Source organism: Puma concolor, chromosome E4 (assembly GCF_028749965.1).
Source record: "Puma concolor isolate L17-30 chromosome E4, mPumCon1.1.hap2, whole genome shotgun sequence".
In the NCBI taxonomy this organism is placed as follows: Eukaryota; Metazoa; Chordata; class Mammalia; order Carnivora; family Felidae; genus Puma; species Puma concolor.
Genome location: NC_141683.1, coordinates 1,425,764 through 1,446,102, shown reverse-complemented (window position 1 = coordinate 1,446,102; position 20,339 = coordinate 1,425,764). Strand labels below are relative to the sequence as shown.

At 42.2% G+C, this 20,339-nt stretch overlaps 1 protein-coding gene across 10 annotated transcripts in view; it reads left to right on the top strand.

The window, feature by feature from the left end:
* The window catches only part of ASH1L (ASH1 like histone lysine methyltransferase), a 196,958-nt gene that overhangs the window by 151,358 nt on the left and 25,261 nt on the right, over positions 1 to 20,339 (top strand). For 7 of the 10 annotated variants that reach the window (XM_086693032.1, XM_086693023.1, XM_086693029.1 and 4 more), the window contains 6 exons: positions 1,007 to 1,111; positions 8,737 to 8,810; positions 10,657 to 10,702; positions 10,819 to 10,927; positions 14,971 to 15,177; positions 15,306 to 15,452. In XM_086693032.1, the coding sequence (XP_086549158.1) occupies positions 1,007 to 1,111; positions 8,737 to 8,810; positions 10,657 to 10,702; positions 10,819 to 10,927; positions 14,971 to 15,177; positions 15,306 to 15,452 (688 nt within the window). The remainder of the gene's footprint in view (positions 1 to 1,006; positions 1,112 to 8,736; positions 8,811 to 10,656; positions 10,703 to 10,818; positions 10,928 to 14,970; positions 15,178 to 15,305; positions 15,453 to 20,339) is intronic. The other 3 variants (XM_086693033.1, XM_086693030.1, XM_086693031.1) reach the window with 1 other exon arrangement.

The following is a 20,339-nucleotide window of genomic DNA, read 5'->3' as shown; positions in this document are numbered from 1 at the left end:
TCTCCCTTTCTCTCTGCCCCTCACCTGCTTGTGCTCTCCCTCTCTCAAAGTAAATAGACATTAAAAAAAAAAAAAAAAGAGGGGCGCCTGGGTGGCGCAGTCGGTTAAGCGTCCGACTTCAGCCAGGTCACGATCTCGCGGTCCGTGAGTTCGAGCCCCGCGTCGGGCTCTGGGCTGATGGCTCAGAGCCTGGAGCCTGTTTCCGATTCTGTGTCTCCCTCTCTCTCTCTGCCCCTCCCCCGTTCATGCTCTGTCTCTCTCTGTCCCAAAAATAAATAAACGTTGAAAAAAAAAAAAAATTAAAAAAAAAAAAAAAAAAAAAAAGAAAGAAAGAAAGAAGGGACCTTGGAACCTCAGGAGGGCAGAAAGAACAGTAAGTAAACTTACAGGCTTTCCTTCTCCTTTGAGTCTTCTGTGTAACTTTTAAGAAATAACAAATGAGGCAAAAAAATTGACACTGCTGTATTTTTAACAACTTGTTGAGGCATAATGCATATATCCTCCAATTCACCCATTTAAAGCATACAGTGGTTTTTGATACATTCTCTTTCTTGTAGTAAATTATATGTAACTTAGGATTTGCATTTTGCATTTCCACTTTTCATTGTAAGGTTCAGTGACGTAAAGTACATTCATACTGCCGCACGGCCATCACCCCAACGCTCTCCAGAACTTTTTCATCATCCCAAATGGAAACTCTGTGCCAATTAAATAATTATTGCCCGTTCCCTCAGCTCCTGGCAACCACCGCGGTTCTTCTTATTGCTATGAATTTGACTGTTTTAGGATCCTCGTACGGTGGGGCCTTCCACTGTTTGTCCTTTTGTGCCTACCATAGTTCACGTAGCGTGACGGCCACAAGGTTCTTCTGTGTTCTGGCGTGTAGGAGACTTTTCCTTCCTTTTTAAGGCTGAATAACACTCCTCTGTGTGTGTGCACACACTCCATTCCCTGTTTACGCATTCATCCGCCGACGGACATCTCTGTTGTTTCCACCTTTTTGCAGTTGTGAATAATGCTGCTGTGAACATTGGTTTACAATTCTCTGTTGAGGACCCTGCTTTCAATTCTTTTGTATATATACCCAGAAGTGGACTTGCTGGATCCTTTGGTAAGTCTATATTTAATGTTTTGGGAACTGCCGTACTATTTTCCACAGTGGCTGCACCATTTTTATATCCCCACCAGCAATTCTTGAGAGTTCAGTTTCCCCACATCCTCAATAACACTTGTCATTTTCCGTTATTTTTCATAATAACCATCCTAATGAGTGTGAAGTGGTAATCTCATATGGTTTTGATCTGCATTTCCCCTCTAGTGATGTTGAGCGTCTCTTCATGTCGGTTTTGGCCATTTGTATGTCTTCTTTAGTGAAATGTGTATTCAAGTCCTTGTCCACTTTTGAGTTGAGTCATTTGTTCCTTGTTTTTGAGCTTTAGGAGTTCTGTATATATCTGGATATGAATTATCAGATACATGATAAATAGAATATCTTTATGACATGGACACAGAAGACCACAAAATGTATAAACACCACTGGAAAAGATTGATAAACTTAATTACATTAACAACCATATACAAGAGAACAGCTCTGGTAATCAGGGTTGAATATGATTGTTTATGATAACTATGTTAAAATTACAGACTTTTTTTTTTTTTTTTTTAATTAGATCAGGGGAAAGGGGCAGAGAGAGAGAAAATCCTAAGTGCAGCACGGAGCCCAATTCAGGGCTCGATCCCATGACCCTGGGATCATAGCCTGAGTTGAAATCAAGAGTCGGACACTCAACCGACTGAGCCACCCAGCACCCCAGAATTACAGAGTTTTCAGTAAGGGTTAGAATGAGGCAAACGGACACCTGGCCGACTCAGTTGGTGGAGCACGCAACTCTTGATCTCTGGGTTGTGGGTTCGAGCCTCACGTTGGGTGTAGAGATTACTTAAATAGAAATAGAAAGAATGAGGCAAATGGCTTAGTTTGGTGGAAAGGATTCAATTTTAGGTGGGAGAAATGACACATGAGAATGTGAAAGCAAGAGGAAGCTGGTTGTGTTTAAGAAATTGTGCTGGTACAGCCATTATGGAAAACAGTATGGAGGATCCTTGAAAAACTAAAAATAGAACAATCAAATGATCCAGCAATTCCATTTATGGATATATATCCAAAGGAAATGAAAACACTAACTCAAAAAAATATCTGCTGAGCCCTCCCCGCCATGTTCATAGCAGCATTATCTACAATAGCCAAGACATGGAAACAACCTAAGAGTCTGAGGGATGAGTGGATAAAGAAGAGGAAGCATATACATACAATAGAATATTACCCAGCTGTGTTCAAAATAAACGGAAAGAAAACAAAAGGAAGGAAGGAAGGAAAGGACGGAAGGAAAGAAAAGAGAAAAAGAAAATCCTGCCATTTGTGACAACACAGATGGACCCTGAGGGTATTATGCGAAATGAAATAAGTCAGACAGAGAAAGACAAATACGGTGTAACCTCGCCTGTACCTGCGCTCTTTGGGATCTACGAAAGCAAAACAAACTCCTAGAAAAGGAGATCAGAGGCACCTGGCTGGCTCAGTCAGGGGAGCAAGCAACTCTTGATCTCTGGGTTGTAGATTCAAGCCCCACGTTGGGTCTAGAGATTACTTAATAATAACAACGCAAAATCTGTTCAAGAAAAAAAGAAAATAAAGTGGGTCAGATTTGTGGTTACCAGAAGCAAAGGGAGGTGGGGAGGGTATTCGGAGAAAGGTGGTCAAAAGGTGTAAACTCCAGTTACAAGATAAGTAAGTATCGAGGATACACTGCACAGACTGATGACTGTGGTTAACACTACTGTTTGCTGGATCGGAAGACTTATAAGTTAAGAGAGTAAATCCTAAGAGTTGTCCTCACAAGGAAAAAAATAGTGTTGTCTTTTTCTGCTTCCTCTTTACCGTATCTGTAAGAAATGCCTCGTGGACACTAAACTTCTAATGGTCATCACTTCGCAGTATATGAAAGCGAGTCCACTGTGGTGTACATCTTTAACACGTACAGTGATGCCTGTCGATTTTATCTCAATGAAACCAGGGGAAATTAATTAGAATGCCAGGCAGGAAGAAAGAAAAAAGAAACTGCTTAGGAAGAGTAGAATTCAAGAAGCAGTGGGGATGATGGGGATTAAGGGAGCACTTGTGATGAGCACCGGGTTATTAAGATAAAAACTTACTAAAAACAACCATACACACTGTGGGGACGGGTGGTGCCGCCTGACGGCTGGTGCAGTCCCTCGGTGTTTGTTCCTCAGAAGACACCTCTGCGTCCGTCCGTTCCAAAAATACTTGTTCAGCGCTGCCTGTCGTTTGATCAGGCAGTTTCCTACCTGCTTGGGATACACCCGTAAGCAACACAGGTGAAGATCCTTGCCTCTGGGGCTGGCAGTTTTCCACTGGGGGGGGGGGGGTGTCACACTATCCCTATATTTCTGGGTCTCACTTCTTTTTCCTCAGGCTGACAAAACCAAAAACTTGAATTCTAGTGTTTTCTTTAGTGAAATTTAAACAGTTTCCTGTAAATACCTTTGATCATTATTTATAATCTCCTAAATGGCCCACACTCCACTGATAATACTATGCCTTTCAGTGACCCACTACAGCAGAGAGGGCGCATGCGAGTGGGGAGGGCAGAGAGACAGAGAAAATCCCACGCGGGCTCCACACTCAGCACAGAGCTCCACGTGGGGCTCGATGCCACGACCCCAGCATCGTGACCTGAACTGAAATCAAGAGTCAGACACTCAACCGACTGAGCCACCCAGGGGCCCCTGCTACGGTTTTCTTGGGAGAGAATACCAGAGCCATTTACACAGGATAACAGAGGAAATGAATAATTCTTATCTGTTTGTAAAGTGATGTTACAATTCAGTACTCAGGTTATATATAAGCAAACAGCTTTATCTGAAGCCCGCCATTTTATTTAAAAAATGCCAAGGTTTCGTCATAGTTTAAGATCTCTTCTTGCAAAGGAAGTTCTCTTTCTCCTGTCTGTTGAGTAGCCCCCTCTCCTTTGAGCTCCTCGCCTGCCGGCTGCCTCATTAACAACTAGGCTTTGCAGTGATGTTCTGAGTCCTCCATTCCTCTTCGTGTTAGGATTGATGTTATGAAAGGAAATCATTGTGACTTCCCCCGTTAGATTTCAAGGTCAGCACAGACTTCAGAGCTTTTGTAACAAGTCTCCTCTTTAAAATGACTTTGTTGCACAAATTCCGTTTTCTTTCAAAGAGAAAAGGATCTCTTTGCTCCTTCCCTAGCGATCAGTGGCAGTACTTGAGATCTCAAGGCTTTAGCACACAATAAGAAAAATCCACAAAAGATGTGATTTCATCTCATTTTCACATGGCTATAAAGTGATTTTTCCCCCAGTTTTAAAATGCGGGTTAGCTACAGAATCACTGTTTTAAATGAGATTTTCCTGACTAGCTCCCGCTGAGGTATCATCTCTAGCAGAATTTGGTTAAGGAAATCGTTCAGGTGGGTCTCACTTCTTAGAAGTGAATCACCCGGCTGTGGTTTCAGAGATGTTGGAGGACAGAAGAGTGTGCCATCATTTCTTCCTCCGGCTCTCAGGCTGGGGACTGAGGGGAGGGACACAGATCGGGCCAGGAAAGGCACCGGGATTCATCCGAACGAACTTAGAGATCACTGGCCTCGTCCCACAACGCATCCCACCCAGCAAGTGGACAGATGCTCCCAGGAGCTGCACAGAAAGGCAGAAGGGGGGAGGGGTAAGGAAAGGGCAGCTCACCTCATGTTCCTTAGGGGGATCTGGAAAACCGTCTGTGTAGCAGATTTTGTCATTGGTGCTGACCCGTTAAGACTGTATTTCTGGAAAAGATGTAAACAGCTGTTAGGTTAGAGAGCAAGCCCTGGTGTGGTGACTTAGCTTAACCCAAGTGACTCCATTTGGGACCTGTCGTCTCTCTCTCTCTCTCTCTTTAATGTTTTTTATTTATTTTTGAGAGCATGTGAAGGGGGTTGGGGGGGGGGGTTGGGAGCACAGAGACTAAGATAGAGGATCCAAAGCAGGCCTTGAACTGACAACACAAAGTCCAACACAGGGCTCGAACCCACAAACCAAGAGATTGTGACCTGAGCCGAAGTCGGACGCTCAACGAGCCACCCAGGCACCCCTCTTTTTTAATACATCTATGGAAATTCATTGCGAGCAAAAGTCAAGATGTTGGACTGTGGGAAAATTTTGTCTTTGAGGTTGGATGAAGTGGATGTGGAGGATATGGATGCTTTCTTAGCGAAAAAGTATTCTTTTAAAAAATGCATAACTTACTGGATTCTCCTTCACTCTTGTACACACCCTTCAGAAAACATACCAGATACTGCTGGCAAAGAAAGGAGTTAATCCTTCACATTAAGGGGTTTGTACTATTTCTGGGGACCAATTTTGACTTTTTAAAAATTATATTTGTATTGTTATTAAGAAACAGTGCAGGGGCGCCTGGGTGGCTCAGTCAGTTAAGCATCCAACTTCAGCTCAGGCCATGATCTCACTGTTTGTGGGCTCGAGCCCCGCGTGGGGCTCTGTGCTGACAACTTGGAGCCTGGAGCCTGCTTCGGATTCTGTGTGTGTCTCTCTCTCTCTCCCTCTCTCTCTCTCTCTCTCTCTCTCTCTCTCTCTCTCTCTCTCTCTCTCTCTCTCTCTCTCTCTGCCCCTCCCACGCTCATGCTCTGTCTCTGTCTCTCTCAAAAATAAATGAACGTTAAAAAAATTTTTTTTTAAATAAAAGAAAAAGAAAAAATCTGGTACGTAGCTAAAATCTGGGTTAGTTGTGTGACCTTGGAAAAGTGACTTCGTCTCTCTGATTCTCAGGTTTTTTTGTTTGGTTTTTTTGTTGTTGTTGTTGTTTTAATCAGTAAATGGAGACATTGTGGAGTTGTCTGTAGGGTGAAGATGTGAGGTAGTTTGTGTAGAATCCTGGTCTGGGACCTGGTACACAGTCGATACTCAATAAATGTTAGGCAAAAGTAAAAGTTCTGTTGTTAAGTAATTTCAAGAAGCAATTATTAAGCACCCGTTGTGGTCACACAGCCCCGTGTCCAGCTCTGTGCTGACAACTCTGAGCCTGGAGCCTGCTCCAGATTCTGTGTGTGTGTGTCTCCCTCTCTCTCTCTGCCCCTCCCCTGCTCACACTCTGTGTCTCTCTGTCTCTCAATAATAAATAAATGTTTGGGGCGCCTGGGTGGCGCAGTCGGTTAAGCGTCCGACTTCAGCCAGGTCACGATCTCGCGGTCCGTGAGTTCGAGCCCCGCGTCAGGCTCTGGGCTGATGGCTCAGAGCCTGGAGCCTGTTTCCGATTCTGTGTCTCCCTCTCTCTCTGCCCCTCCCCCGTTCATGCTCTGTCTCTCTCTGTCCCAAAAATAAATAAACGTTGAAAAAAAAAATTTTAAAAATAAATAAATAAATAAATAAATAAATGTTTAAAAATATGTATTTTTTTTAACGTACCAAAGTTTCCCCTCTTGATAAACCTTTAAGTTGTTTCCACTTTTCACTGCAGACTTTGTAGGTAGGTATTCAGCTTCACTTCCCTATCAACAAGTGGACTCCAGCTATAACCCCAAAATTATTGTTATATTAACTCCACACATCTGATCTCCCAAGATATGCCTATAATCCGTGCTGCTGTATCCTCAGATCTGTCCGATAAACTCATTACACATTACATGTTGACATAAGTAACATTTTTATGAGAAATAACTTTCCCAAAGAAAAATTTAATGAGAAAAGTTACTTTATTTCACATTTTTGCAAATCTCTTTGATGTCTGATTTAATGTAAGACATCTGGATTTTCTAATCTTTTTTGCATTCAATCTATTAGGATGTTACTGTGGTTCAAATACATGAAGAAATCTGTTCTCATGCAGATAAGAATATTTTAATAATTTCAGATAATTCTTCTTTGACACTGTAGCAAAAATATAAACGTAATTGTTCCTTAAAGGTGAATTATAATGTGGAGTATGAATATTGATGAACTTCTTGTATTCTGGTACATTAAAGTGATTGGTCTCTCTTGGTATTTAAATGCGTTTTTTACCTGGGTGGCTCGGTCGGTTAAGCGTCCGACTCTTGGTTTCTGTTTTCGGCTCAGGTCACCATCTTGCAGTTTCGTGAGTTGGAGCCCCACGTCGGGCCCTGTGCTGGCTGCGCAGAGCCTGCTTGGGATTCTCCGCTTCCCTCTCTCTCTCTGCCCCTCCCCGATTTGTGCTGCCTCTGCCTTTCTCAGGATAAATAAGTAAACTTGAAAAAAAAGTTTTTTGGTTTTTTTTTTTTTTTTTTCATAAAAATAAATGGGTTTGTTACCCGTGTGTGACTTTATTGCTTCACGCATTGGCCAGTAAAATAGTTCTGATTCACCGAATTGTATTGTTCTTCCATTCCCTGTGTGTATCCAAAACCATTCGCATTTGTTAATCTTGCCACTTACTTCACGAGGAGAATTTTGTTGCAGTTCTAAAGACTCGCATGATAGTCGCCACGAGTTTTCCAAAACACCAATGTTCACGCTCAAATTTTATCGCTGAAAACAGACCCTTTCAGCTGTTTCTGAAGTAACCGGCTCACTTCGCTCATTTTCAGTTCCCGAGTCCGAACAGCCACAGCTTGTCAGTCATCTGTCCAAGGACAGGTGGTGCCGCGCGGAAGAGGCTAGCCCCGCTCGCCATTGCGTTTGCGCACGTGTGTTTCCTGGACACAGCCGTCAAGGATGCGCACTTCTGTTGTGCCGTGCAGGACATTACGATTTCTGACTCGCGGGTCAACATTTCGCAGGATTTTCATGACTTCATCGAAAGCGCTCACAATGTTTAATGTTTTTATGCTGCGGCCTGGCTCATTTCCAGTCGTCTCATTCTCCTAGTCCAGTTCTGTGCCACTTGCCTGAATTCCTGCTAAGATGCCAGCACTTGTACCCACCATCGCCTTCCCCGTTAGTGCGAATGGCCGCGTGGCGAGCCGGCACGTGCCTCCGTAGGACTGGGAGGGCAGTAGACTCGGAGTACTTCGTGGCCTGAAGGCAGTCTTTCCCCCTCAAGTCCCTCGGGATCAGCAGAGTGTCCGCGAACTGCTGGTCCGGAGACAGTGATGGGACGAACACCCAGGTGACGGAGAAGTGCTTGTAGTTCCTGCGCAGATGAGTCCCCTCGAGGACAGAAAAGTCAGAGCAAGGAAATAGAAGCAGCCTCTTTAAAGCAGAAAGGGGCTTTTGACTTTCAATAGAAGGACTATTCTGATAGAGAGCGGAAAAAATGTTAACAGATCATAAATTGGAATGTAAATACTCTTGAGTTATTTAAATTCAGGGACTCCTGTTTTAGAAAATTCTTATACTTCCCATTTTTACAGACCATCTTAGGTTATTTATAATAATGGAGAACAGACGCCAGATGCTCTAGGAAATGATTTTAATAAACGAACAGTTCTCAGTTTTCGGTTTGCTTCATAATGACCTGTGTCTTTTTTGGTATGTTGTTTCATATAGGCTACTATTAAAATTGATCTTCAGCAGATACCACATGAAGCATGCTGGAAAAGTGTAGCTAAAATTCAAAATCTGTGATGGAAAAATCTATAAAATTAGAAATCTTTATTTTCCTAGTCCGTGTGTATTAGACCTTGTGGCTGTTTGACCCTTTGTATGAACAGATACTGAAATTGATAGTATTTTTTTGTTTCAGGAAAGTATCTAAGGCAAAAGAGAATTGACTTCCAGCTTCCCTATGACATCCTTTGGCAGTGGAAACATAATCAGGTACAGGAGCCTATCTTACAGGTTTTGTTCTGGGGAGGGGGGCCTGCAAGTCTCTGTCTCTGCCTCCTTGTTACGCTCTCATCTTAGGACGTATGGAGAAGTGTCCCCGTGAAGGTTACAGACTAAGGAAAATGAATTTGCATCCATATTTAATGTGACCTATTTGCCTGTATTCCTACTTCAGAATAGCAGTGAGTTCCTGCTTCCCTGGGCAACCTTCTGTATTATTCTGGACTTTTATTCTGGTAGCAGAGATGGTTCTGTAAGAATCCTGTTTGATGCAGGTCCCGGGAGAATTTAGATGTACTGCCAGCGGCACTAAGAAATTTCAGGCTTTATTTTTGTTGGCTCCTTCCCATCAGTTTGGAATTTATTTTTCACATACAAAAGAGATCTTCTACCAAAGGAAACAAGGGAAACGTTTTAACACTCGTGTGCTTTTAACAGATCTTTAAATGGGGAACTGAAAGTGGGAAGGTGCTTTCTTTTCTCTCCTTTGCCCTAACTGGAAAGTTTCCCCAGGAATGTTTGTGGTGAGCTGGAGCCCCCGGCCCCATGTTGAAAGCAGCAGTGGAAAAGAGTCGTGCAAATGTGATGAATAGACTCCTGAGCTTTGCCCAGATTCCACCAAAGTTTAATTTTGGAAAGCCAGAAGCAATGGACCTTCTCTACATTCTCTTCTCTGGTGACCTCTCTTCAGTCTGGGAGGATCGATATGTTAGACATTTGTGTCAGAGTTCATAACCATGAAGGAGACAATGCTCTGACTGTCCCCACTGAAAAGTGATGGTGGGGCTTCTCTTACAGGTTAACACGCCCTCTCTTAGGGCATCTGGGGGGCTCAGTCGGTTAAGCGGCCGCCTCTTGGTTTCCGCTCAGGTCCAGATCTCAGGGCTTGTGGGGTGGAGCCCCGCGTCGGGCTCTGCGTTGACCGTGCGGAGCCCGCTTGGGGTTTTCTCCTCTCTCTCTCTTCCCTCCCTGCCTTGTGCTGGCTGATGCACTCTGTCTCTCTCTCTCTCGAAATAAATACGTAAACTTTTTTCAAGTTTATTTTCTTCATTGCAGTATGAAAGCTTTATTTCCTGCCTTCCCTCTCCCCTTTATTCACTAAATTAATTGCCTTAATTAAAATGTGAAATGTTGGGGCGCCTGGGTGGCTCAGTCGGTTGAGCGTCCGACTTCCGCTCAGGTCACGATCTCACGGTCTGTGAGTTCGAGCCCCGCGTCAGGCTCTGGGCTGATGGCTCAGAGCCTGGAGCCTGCTTCCGATTCTGTGTCTCCCTCTCTCTCTGCCCCTCCCCCGTTCATGCTCTGTCTCTCTCTGTCTCAAAAATAAATAAACATTAAAAAAAAATTTTTTTTTTTTAATAAAAAAAATAAAATGTGAAATGTGTTTTTCTGGAATACCCACCCTGAAAAGGTCAGGGTGCTCATCTTTTTAATGCCATATATTCCCCCAGACCATCTCAACAAGCTCTGTGCAACTTTTCCTTTCTTTTCATAAAGGCAAATCAAGCCTTAAGCAATTTTTGTTTAAGTCTAAAACATGCTAAAGAAGCTTATAGTTGAAAACGCATTTTCATTAAAGTGTTTACCGTTTCTTCTGTTGTTGAATCTGTTTCTCTCTCACCTCACCCTCCTCTAGTCTAGTAAGTCACTTTTTATTTCAGGGTAAAAAGTGATCACACCAAGAATTTCCCTCAGATACACACAACCCAGAAAATCTTTTAAATATTCCCATGGGAGCAGGGCACATGGATAATTTCTTGTGTTTTTAGTGATTGATGCTGCTGCCTGGCATTTGAAGTTAAATGCTATATCAGGATTTTTCTTTTTTTTCTTCTAGCTATACAAAAAGCCAGATGTCCCACTATATAAAAAAATCCGTTCAAGTGAGTAACTTGGGAGCTATTTTTTCTGCCATCATACCATCAGTGTTCTTCTTGGCCTGGCACTTAAAAAATGATCTTATATGTTTACAAATTACTCTTTGCTGTCTTCTCTCAAGATGTCTACGTTGATGTCAAACCCCTTTCTGGTTACGAGGCCACCACCTGTAACTGTAAGAAGCCAGATGATGATACCAGGAAGGGCTGTGTGGATGACTGTCTCAATAGGTACTGTACTAAATTGATTTCTCTAAAAGCACAGGCTTCAAGACCTAGGACACTTCACTTGGAGGGAAAAGTTAAATAAGCTCTTTGAATTGCTCTCATGAAGTTGCATAAAGATACATAAAACCTACCTGATGGGCTGTCTTAATCTACTTGGGCTATTACGGCAAAATACCATTGACCTGGTGGCTTAAACAACAGAAATTTATTTCTCACAGTTCTGGAGGCTAGGAAGTCCAAGGTCAAGATGCAAGTATTTGCTGTCTGGTGAGGACCCACTTCCAGGCTTATAGACAGCCACTTTCTGCCTGTGTGCTCACGTGGCCTTTCCTTAGTGTGTGCTCACGGAGGAGAGCTCTCTGGTCCTCCTCCTGTAAGGGCACTGATCCCATCGTGAGAGTCCCACCTTCATACCCTAATATAAGCCAGTTGACCTCCCAAATGCCCTACCTCCAAATAACCATCACACTGGGGGCCAGGGCTTCAGCTGTTCGTTTTGGGGAGACACAAACATTCAGCCCATCACATGGGCTGCATAGAGTAACAGGAAAAGAATGAGACTTAGAGTCTTAACCATACCCAGGTTTAAATCCTGTTACTACTTATAAGACCTGAGGAAGGTTATTTAACCCCTCTCATAAAATTAGTACCTTCTTTATGGGGGGTTGGGAGGGTAAGGATCTTAGGAGACAATGTTCATAAAGCATTCAGCACAGTTCTAGAAACTTTCCTAGATCTCCGTACATTGTAGCCATAATGAGGGCATAAGGTAGGATGGTGGCAGTGAAAGAAGGGCATGATGTGTTTGGAAGGAAAACTGGTCTGGTGACCCACTGGCATGTGCACATAGATGGACATGTGTAGACTGGGTCAGTGTTGCCAATGAGAGATGGTAATCCTGTTGCCACAGAATGAAAGTATGGGGTCTGATTAGTTTAGAGATGGAAACTATTATTTTACTTTGGGGCCATTGAGTTCTAAATGACATGGAGGTTTCAAAATGGAAATGTCTGATAGAGACCCTGGAATGGAGATCTAATTTGTTGGTTTTAGTAACATAAGCAAATTTACAGTAAAGAAGAACCAATGATGAACTTTACATCGATACTTCCTGTTCTAGATAGTTTTCCTAGCCAAAGACAACTGCTTCCCCAGTGTCTGGTCAACTGTCCTATGGGCTACGGGAATCAATGTTCTAGTACCTCCTGTATCAACATGACATCTGAGAAACTCTGCCTTACACATCATTGTAAATTCACATCTTATATATACATACATGCATACATACGGTTTTACATAGGAGTCATGGCTGCTGGTATGTAGTCTGTGTTGTGCACTGATTTTTTTCCACTCACAGATGCTTTATATATACACTTTTATGTATCCATGTGGTCCGCTCACTCACCATTTTTAGGTGCTCTGTTATCTTTTGTAGGTTGATAGCCCCTAGTTTGCCAACCTCCTGTGGTTCATCATTCACATGACTCCCAATGTTTTGCTATTAAAAATGGCACCACAGTGAAACTGGGCACATTCCTCTTTCTTTAATTCTTAGGGTGCACTCTCCGAAGGAGCCTTACCTATACGGACTGTGAATGTTTGCATAATTCCTACTCTGCACTGTCCAGTGGCTCGCATGAAATGATGAGTGGATTTGGGGTGTCACCACCAGTACCTGAATATACTCACTTCCCCGTAGTTCCACCCCCGCTTAGGGATTCACACCTAACTTTATTTTCGGTGCTTTGTATTTCATTGGTTTGATATTTGGGAGTATCCTATATCTTTAAAATTGCTTAATTTGCATTCCTTTATGTGCTAACATTACTGTGTTTTTTTATATGATATTTATTATCTGTGAAATTGCTGTAATATAGCGACTATCTCATTGGCTACTTCCCTCTCTTTTTCACAGTACTCCAATGAGATAGGTAATAGTTTTATATTTTATAAATGAAGGATCCTAGAGTTTGGGTAGCAGATTGCTCCATATTGTACACAGCACTTGAGTGACAGAGACAGAATTTGAATCCACACATGTCTTAATCAGAATTTGTGTTCTTTCCAGTATATACTCTGCTTACTTTTAAGTCGTTAGTCTTTTAATCACATGGAATTGGAATCCAAATATTTACCTTTACATAATCACATTGGTTGTCTTGGGTCATTTTTGTTGGTATGGGTGTCACATTTATCCTCAACACCGTGTTGTCTTTCTTCAAAAACAAGCAAACAAACAAAAACCTCAGATACAATGCTGCCAACTTTATATCAGGAGAATATGGTTCCTACATATGCATGCATCTAATGAATGATGTGATAAATGCATACATTTAAATACAAATGTATTTATTTATTTATTCTGTATTTAATAAAAATTAAAATGTAGTATTCAGTGGGTGCTTCTTTATGTATTTAAAAGTAACCCACATAAAGATTTACTTAAATGGAGCAACCTAAAATGTCTTTCCTGTCTTTGGGTTCTCGGTTTTGTAAATATTTCAGGGGAAATCTCAAAGGATCTGTAAGGTTCAATTTTGTGTCTATGTTAAGGTTCATATATCCACAGAAAACTAGATTCAGGACTTTTTATTTTTATTTTTATTTATTTTTTAATGTTTTTATTTATTAGAGAGAGAGAGAGAGAGAGAGAAAGAGAGCGAGCGAGCATGAGTGGGGGAGGGGCAGAGAGAGGGAGACAGAATCCGAAGCAGGCTCCAGGCTCTGAGCTCTGAGCACAGAGCCTGACATGGGGACCGAACTCACGAGCTGTGATCGTGACCTGAGCCGAAGTTTAACTAACTGAGCCACCCAGGTGTTTCAGGACTATTTTTAAAAGCAAGTAATGAGTTTTTATCATCAGTTCAAGTAAACAGTCAAGAACGTGTCCAACACTGTTTATAATCTCAGTAACATTTTCCCTAGTAAATATGGTAAAACCTTGGTTTGTGAGCAATCAAGAAGGCACATAAAATCAAGGAGGCGTTTTCAGGAGGGGTGTCTAGTAGTATTCATGCAGCGAAGAATTCATCAGAAGAAAGCATAAAGGTGGTGAATTAGACAATAAGCCAGTGCCTTTCACAGGCTAAGCTGATGGTCAGACCTTGAGGACCAGCCCAGTGGGTACTCTTAACTGCTCATTTCTGTGACAACACTGTGCTGTCTTTGCTCTTTAGATGGGGGTAATGTTTATTTGAAGAAAGACTGTGACAGATTATACAATGTTACATGGTTTTTTTTTTACGAGATTTGTAAGGTGTGTGTGTGTGTGTGTGTGTGTGTGTGTGTACATTATATAAAATATGTGATATTTCGATCTACCATTATATTCTTAATCATCCCTTGTTTTAATCCTGTTCAGTAGTCTCACTGGGATTTCAAACCCTATACCAAAACTAAATCACTTCTGTGAAAGATCTAGAACTGTAAAAGCGAAAAGCAGTGAGAAGACAGGTACACAACAACTTTGTCTACTGTGTTCAGAAATTTTGGCTTGTTAATTCACTAGTGGTTATAGGTTCAGCTAGTATATAGACTGGAAATGTTATTTCCAGTATGGGAATGTCATTTACACTAACAAAATATAAAATTCTTATAAAACAACGACAATGCAAATGTACTGAACTGTATGCTTAAAAATATTTACAGGGTGCAGTTTATGTGTGATTTTGCCACAATTTAAAAAGAAAACAAAATCTGTACATACCCATGAGCTGCTTCAAAACAAAAATGCTATGTAATCTGGAAATTATTAATTCCTCTATGGTCTGTGGTTTTATTCTTAGTACAGAGCTAAATATGATACTGTGTTTACCCAGGATGCTTAGTGGACAGTTAGTTTAATCCATCCGGTGTTTATAACTTGACTTGGTAATTTTCAGTATTATTAAGTTTTGGAGTTATGTATTAGTACCTTGTTAACCAATCCAACCTTGTTAAAATTAAAAATTTCGTGTATTCCTTTTAAGAGTTCCTATAAAAGAAAAATGGGTCCCTGAAGGCATATGTAATATTATTTGACATGCAGTTCTCTCTCTTCTTTCTAGAATGATCTTTGCTGAATGTTCCCCCAACACTTGTCCCTGTGGTGAGCAGTGCTGTAACCAGAGGATACAGAGGCATGAGTGGGTGCAGTGTCTAGAACGATTTCGAGCTGAGGAAAAAGGTTGGGGAATCCGAACCAAAGAACCCCTAAAAGCCGGGCAGTTCATCATCGAGTACCTGGGGGAGGTTGTCAGCGAGCAAGAGTTCAGGTACAGTGATTAGTGGGGACGCCCCAGGAAAATGGCAAAGAGACCAGATGAGAATGGAAAATGGAAGATTTCCAATTTACTTTCAACTTAATCATTAATTGGCTTTCGATTCTTCCTCTCCTCTTCAGGAACAGGATGATTGAGCAGTATCATAATCACAGCGACCACTACTGCCTGAACCTGGATAGCGGGATGGTGATCGACAGTTACCGCATGGGGAATGAGGCCCGATTCATCAACCACAGCTGCGATCCCAACTGTGAGATGCAGAAATGGTAAGAAAGCAGGGGCTGGTGAAGCCAAGAGGCCAGCAGCGCGGGAGACACGAGGGTATCACTAGAGGGATCTTGCTGCAGCGTGGGTCAGCCGGCACAAGACCTCCGGCGATCCCGTTACACCGTCTCCTCCCGGCAGAGAGTAAGCTGCTGCTGTTTCCTCACTTCATCCTAACTACCCCCCAGGAAACCACAACAGTACATACGATGCTACAGCGGTAATACCCGACACATACTGACTGCTCACTGTGTGCCGGGCGCTGTGTCACATGGTTCTCCTGTGAGTTTGCTCAGCATATTTATTACAAGCCCACTGGATTTGTCACAGTGAGAAACAAAAATTAGTAAAATAGACTAGAATCTAACTGAAAAGGAAAAAAATTACCTCTTAGATAATTACACGGGCAGAATATGTCTAACGTAATAATTTTGGAACTCTGGAGCCTGTTGAAAGCTTGCAGCTACTAGGGGAAGGCTGAGATGGCAAGCTGTGGTTCCTTTTGGTCAATTTCAACTTAGAACAGTAGCAACCACCCATCCTCTACCCCCAGCCACACGGCAGGCGGCTACGTAGGCGTTGCTGGGAACAGCTTGCTCACAGATGGCAGAAGCCAGGCTGGGTAAAGAGGACCCTGTCCTCCAAACGCCGGGGATCCCTGTCCTCCACCATTGTTGTAAGCCCCTCTTCCTCCACCTGAAGTGACTACCGAGAGACTTGAAAGGCCCTATTTTCTTCCCCTTCATTTTTCACTTTTCTTCCGCTTGGGAGCTAGAAATTAAAGGTTCGGATATGTAAACACTGGGAAAGGAGGGAGAATCTTATTTCCAGATGTACCACATTATTACGTTCAAACTTGCAGTGTTCAAGGACAAATCACAAGGAATACAAAGAAACAGAAAACCGTGGCCCATTCAAAGGAAAAAAAATAATTCAAAATAATTTTTCCCTAAAAAAGACTCAATTGAGACTACATTAGACAATGACCTCAAAACAAATGCCCAGAGATGCTCAAAGAACTAAGGGATGATGTGGACAAATTTGTGAAAATGATGTGTGAACAAAATGGAAATACCAAAGAGATAGAAAGCCTAAAGGACCATAATTGAAATGAAAAATCCACTAGAGGGATTCAAAGGCAGATTTGAGCAGACTAAAGAAAGAATCCGTGAACTTCAAGATATGACAATGGAAATTCTCCAAGCCTGAAGAACAGAAAGAGAAAAGATAGAAGGAAAGAGAACAGACCCTAGGCTACCTCTGGGACACCATCCAGCAGACCAACCTGTGCATCGTGGGTGTCCCAGAAGTAGCAAAGAGAAAGAGGCGGAGAGAATATTTGAAAAAAATAATGCTTGTAAACTTCCTACATTTGATGGAGGGCATGAACACAAACAACCACAAAGCTCACCGAGCTCCAAGTAAGAAGAACTTAAAAGAGACTCACAGCAAGAAACATAAACAGACTTTGAAAAGATAAAGAGCACATCATGAAAGCAGCATTAGACAAGCACATCATCACATACAAGGGATCCTCAATAAGATGATATGCAGGTTTCTTATCAGAAATTTTGGGAGGCCTGGGGCACCTGGTTGGTTCACCTGGTGGAGTATACAACTCTTCATTTCAGAGTTGTGGGTTTGAGCCCCATGTTGGGTATAGAGATTACTTAAAACCTTAAAGAAAAAAAAAAAAGCGGATGGCTTACACTCTCCAATCAAGTGACAGAGTGGAATTCAACATCCATTTATGATTAAAACTTTAAACAAAGTGGGGATGAGGGGCACCTGGGTGGCCATTGGTTAAGCATCTGACTTCGGCTCAGGTCATGATCTCACAGCTCATGAGTTCCAGCCCCACATCGGGCTCTGTGCTGACAGCTCAGAGCCTGGAGCCTGCTTTGGATTCTGTGCCTCCCTCTTTGAACCAAGTGGGCATGAGAGAACATACGTCAACATAATAAAGGCTACATACAACAAGCCCACGGCTAATATCATACTCAGTAGTGAAAGTCGGAAAGCTTTTACTCTTAAGATCAGAAAACACTCGGGGTGCTTGGGTGGCTCCGTTGGTTAAGCATCTGACTTTGGGTCAGGTCGTGATTTCACGGTTCGTGAGTTTGAGCCCCACATCACTCTCTCTGCTGTCAGCTCAGAGCCCACTTCAGGTCTGCTGTCTCCCTCCCTCTCTCTGTGCCCCCCACCTCAAAAATAAACAAACATTAAACAAAAACAGATCAGAAAACACTCTTACCACTTTTATTCAACATAGTACTGGAAGTACTAGCCAGAGCAGTTAGGCAAGAAAAAGAAATAAAATACATACAAATTGGGAAGGAAGAAGTAGAACTGTCTCCATCTGTAGATGACATGACATTGTATACAGAAAACCTGAAAAAAGTGTTAGAACTGATCGATGAAGTTTAAGTTGCAGAATTCAGAATCAAAATATGCAATTCAGTTGAATTTCCATACTCTAATAATGACCTATCAGAAAAATTAAGAAAACGATCCTCCCATTTTCAACAGTGGCATAAAAAATGAAATACCTAAGAGTAAATTTAACCAAGGAAGTAAAAAGCACGTACACTGAAACCCTTAATGATTCAGTAATGAAAAAATTGTAGAAGGCACAAATAAATGGACGATATCATATGCTCATGGAATGGAAGAATTAATGTTAAAATGTCCACACTGCCAAAAGCAGTCTACAAACTCAGTGCAATTAAAATCAAAACTTCAATGGCAAATTTCGGGGAAATAGAACAAAGAATCCCAATACCCCAAATAGTGAAACGAATCGAGAAAGAAGAATAAGGCTGGAGGCTTACCACTTCATGATTCCCAACTGTTACAATGCTATAATAATCAAAAGAGTATGGTATTGGCATAAAACAGATAGAAATGGATGTAGTACAACAGAGCGCTCAGAGATAAAGCTGCATTCATGTGACCAATTTAAGGCCAAGGTAGGGAGCGGGCGGTCTGTTCAGTAAGTTGTGTTGGGAAAACTGGACAGCCACATATGAAAGAATGAAACTGGATGCCTGTCTTACACCACACACAAAAGTCCAGTCGGGATGTCTTGAGAACTTAAAGTTAATACCTGAAACTATAAAATTCCCAGAAGTAATCGGGATGAGCTCCTCGACATCAGTCTCAGGGAGGACTTTTTGGGTTTGACACCAGAAGCAAAGGGCAACAAAAGCAGAAATGAGCAAGTGGGACCACAACGAACTCTACACGAAGGAAACCATCAACAAAATAAAGCACCCCACAGAGTGGGGGAAAGTAGCGCAATTCATATATTTGGTAGGTGGTTAATATCTAAAATACATACAAAGAACTCTTACACCTCGGTAGCAACGAAGCAGTCCAGTTGAAAAAGGGCAAATGGTCTGAATGGACATCTTTCCAAAGAAGACATGCAGATGTCCAACAGGTGCATGAAAAAGGGGCTCAACATCCTTAATTGTCAGGGAAACACAAGTCAGAACCACAAGGAGATAGCACCTCGTGCCTGTTAGAACAGCCATCGTGAAAAAGACAAGAAATAGCAAGTGTTGGTGAGGAGGAGGAGTAAAGTGACCCTTGTGCACTGTAGGTGGGAATGTGAGTTGGCCCAGCCACTGTGGAAAACAGTATGGTGGGCGCCTGGGTGGCTCAGGGTAAGTGTCCAGCTCTTGATCTCAGCTCAGGTCATGGTCTGACATTTCGTGGGCTCAGGCCCCACCTCATCGGGCCCTGTGTTGGCAGCATGGAGCCTTGCCTGGGACTCTCTCTCTTTCCCTCGCTCTCTGCCCCTCCCTCTCTCTCAAAATAAATAAAACCTTAAAAAAAAAAACAATATAAACTTTTCTCAAAAAATTAAAAATCGGGCTGCCTGGCTGGTTCAGTTGGTACACAGCATGTGACTCTTGATCTCGGGGCCATGAATTCTAGCCCCACGTTGGACATGGAGCCTGCTTAAGAAAAAATAAATTAAAAATAGAACTACCATATGATCCCACATTCCACTTCTGGGTATTTATCCGAAGGAAACAAAAACACAGACTCAAAAAGATACTTGCACCCCCATGTTCATAGGAGCCTTGTTTACATAGTAGAGACATTGAAATAACCCCAGTATTCACTGATGGATTAATGGAAGCTTGCTAACAGAATAGAGCTTGAGCACAAGAAAACACTTTGTAATTGAGTGTGGGGATGGATGTTAAATAGAATTACTGTGGTGATCAGTTTGCAATATGTACCTTTATTGAATCATGTTGTACACCTGAAACTAATATGTGTGTCAGTTTTTTCTCAGTTTAAAAACGATCAGAATAGGTAACACATGATCCAACTACATGCTGTCTACAGGAGACTCAACTTTAGATCCAAAAACAAACAGGCTGGACGTGAAAAGATCAAAAAAGGTATTTCATACAAATAGTAACCCAAACAGCGCAACAGCAGCTACACAAAATGGACTTGAAACCAAAAATGGTTACAAGAGACAGAGAAACACATTGTGTACTAATAAAAGATTTTGTACAACAAGAAGATAAAACCGTTACAAAGATTTACACACCTGGGACGCCGGGGTGGCTTAATTGGTTAAGGGTCTTACTTGGTTTCAGCTCAGGTCATGATCTCAGGGGCGTAAGAGCGAGCCCCTCCCTCTCCCGCCAACTCTGCAGTGGGCGTGCAGACTGCTTAAGATTCTGTGTCTCCCTCTCTCTCTTCCTCTGCGTGGGTGTCTCCCCCCACCCTCTCTGTTAGAAAGATGGAAGGAAAGAAGAAAGAAAGTACAGTAAAACCTTGGATTGCAAATCTGCGAGTGGTCCACAGGATGAGCAGATTTTTTTTAATGTTTATTTTTGAGAGCATGAGGGGGACAGAGGATC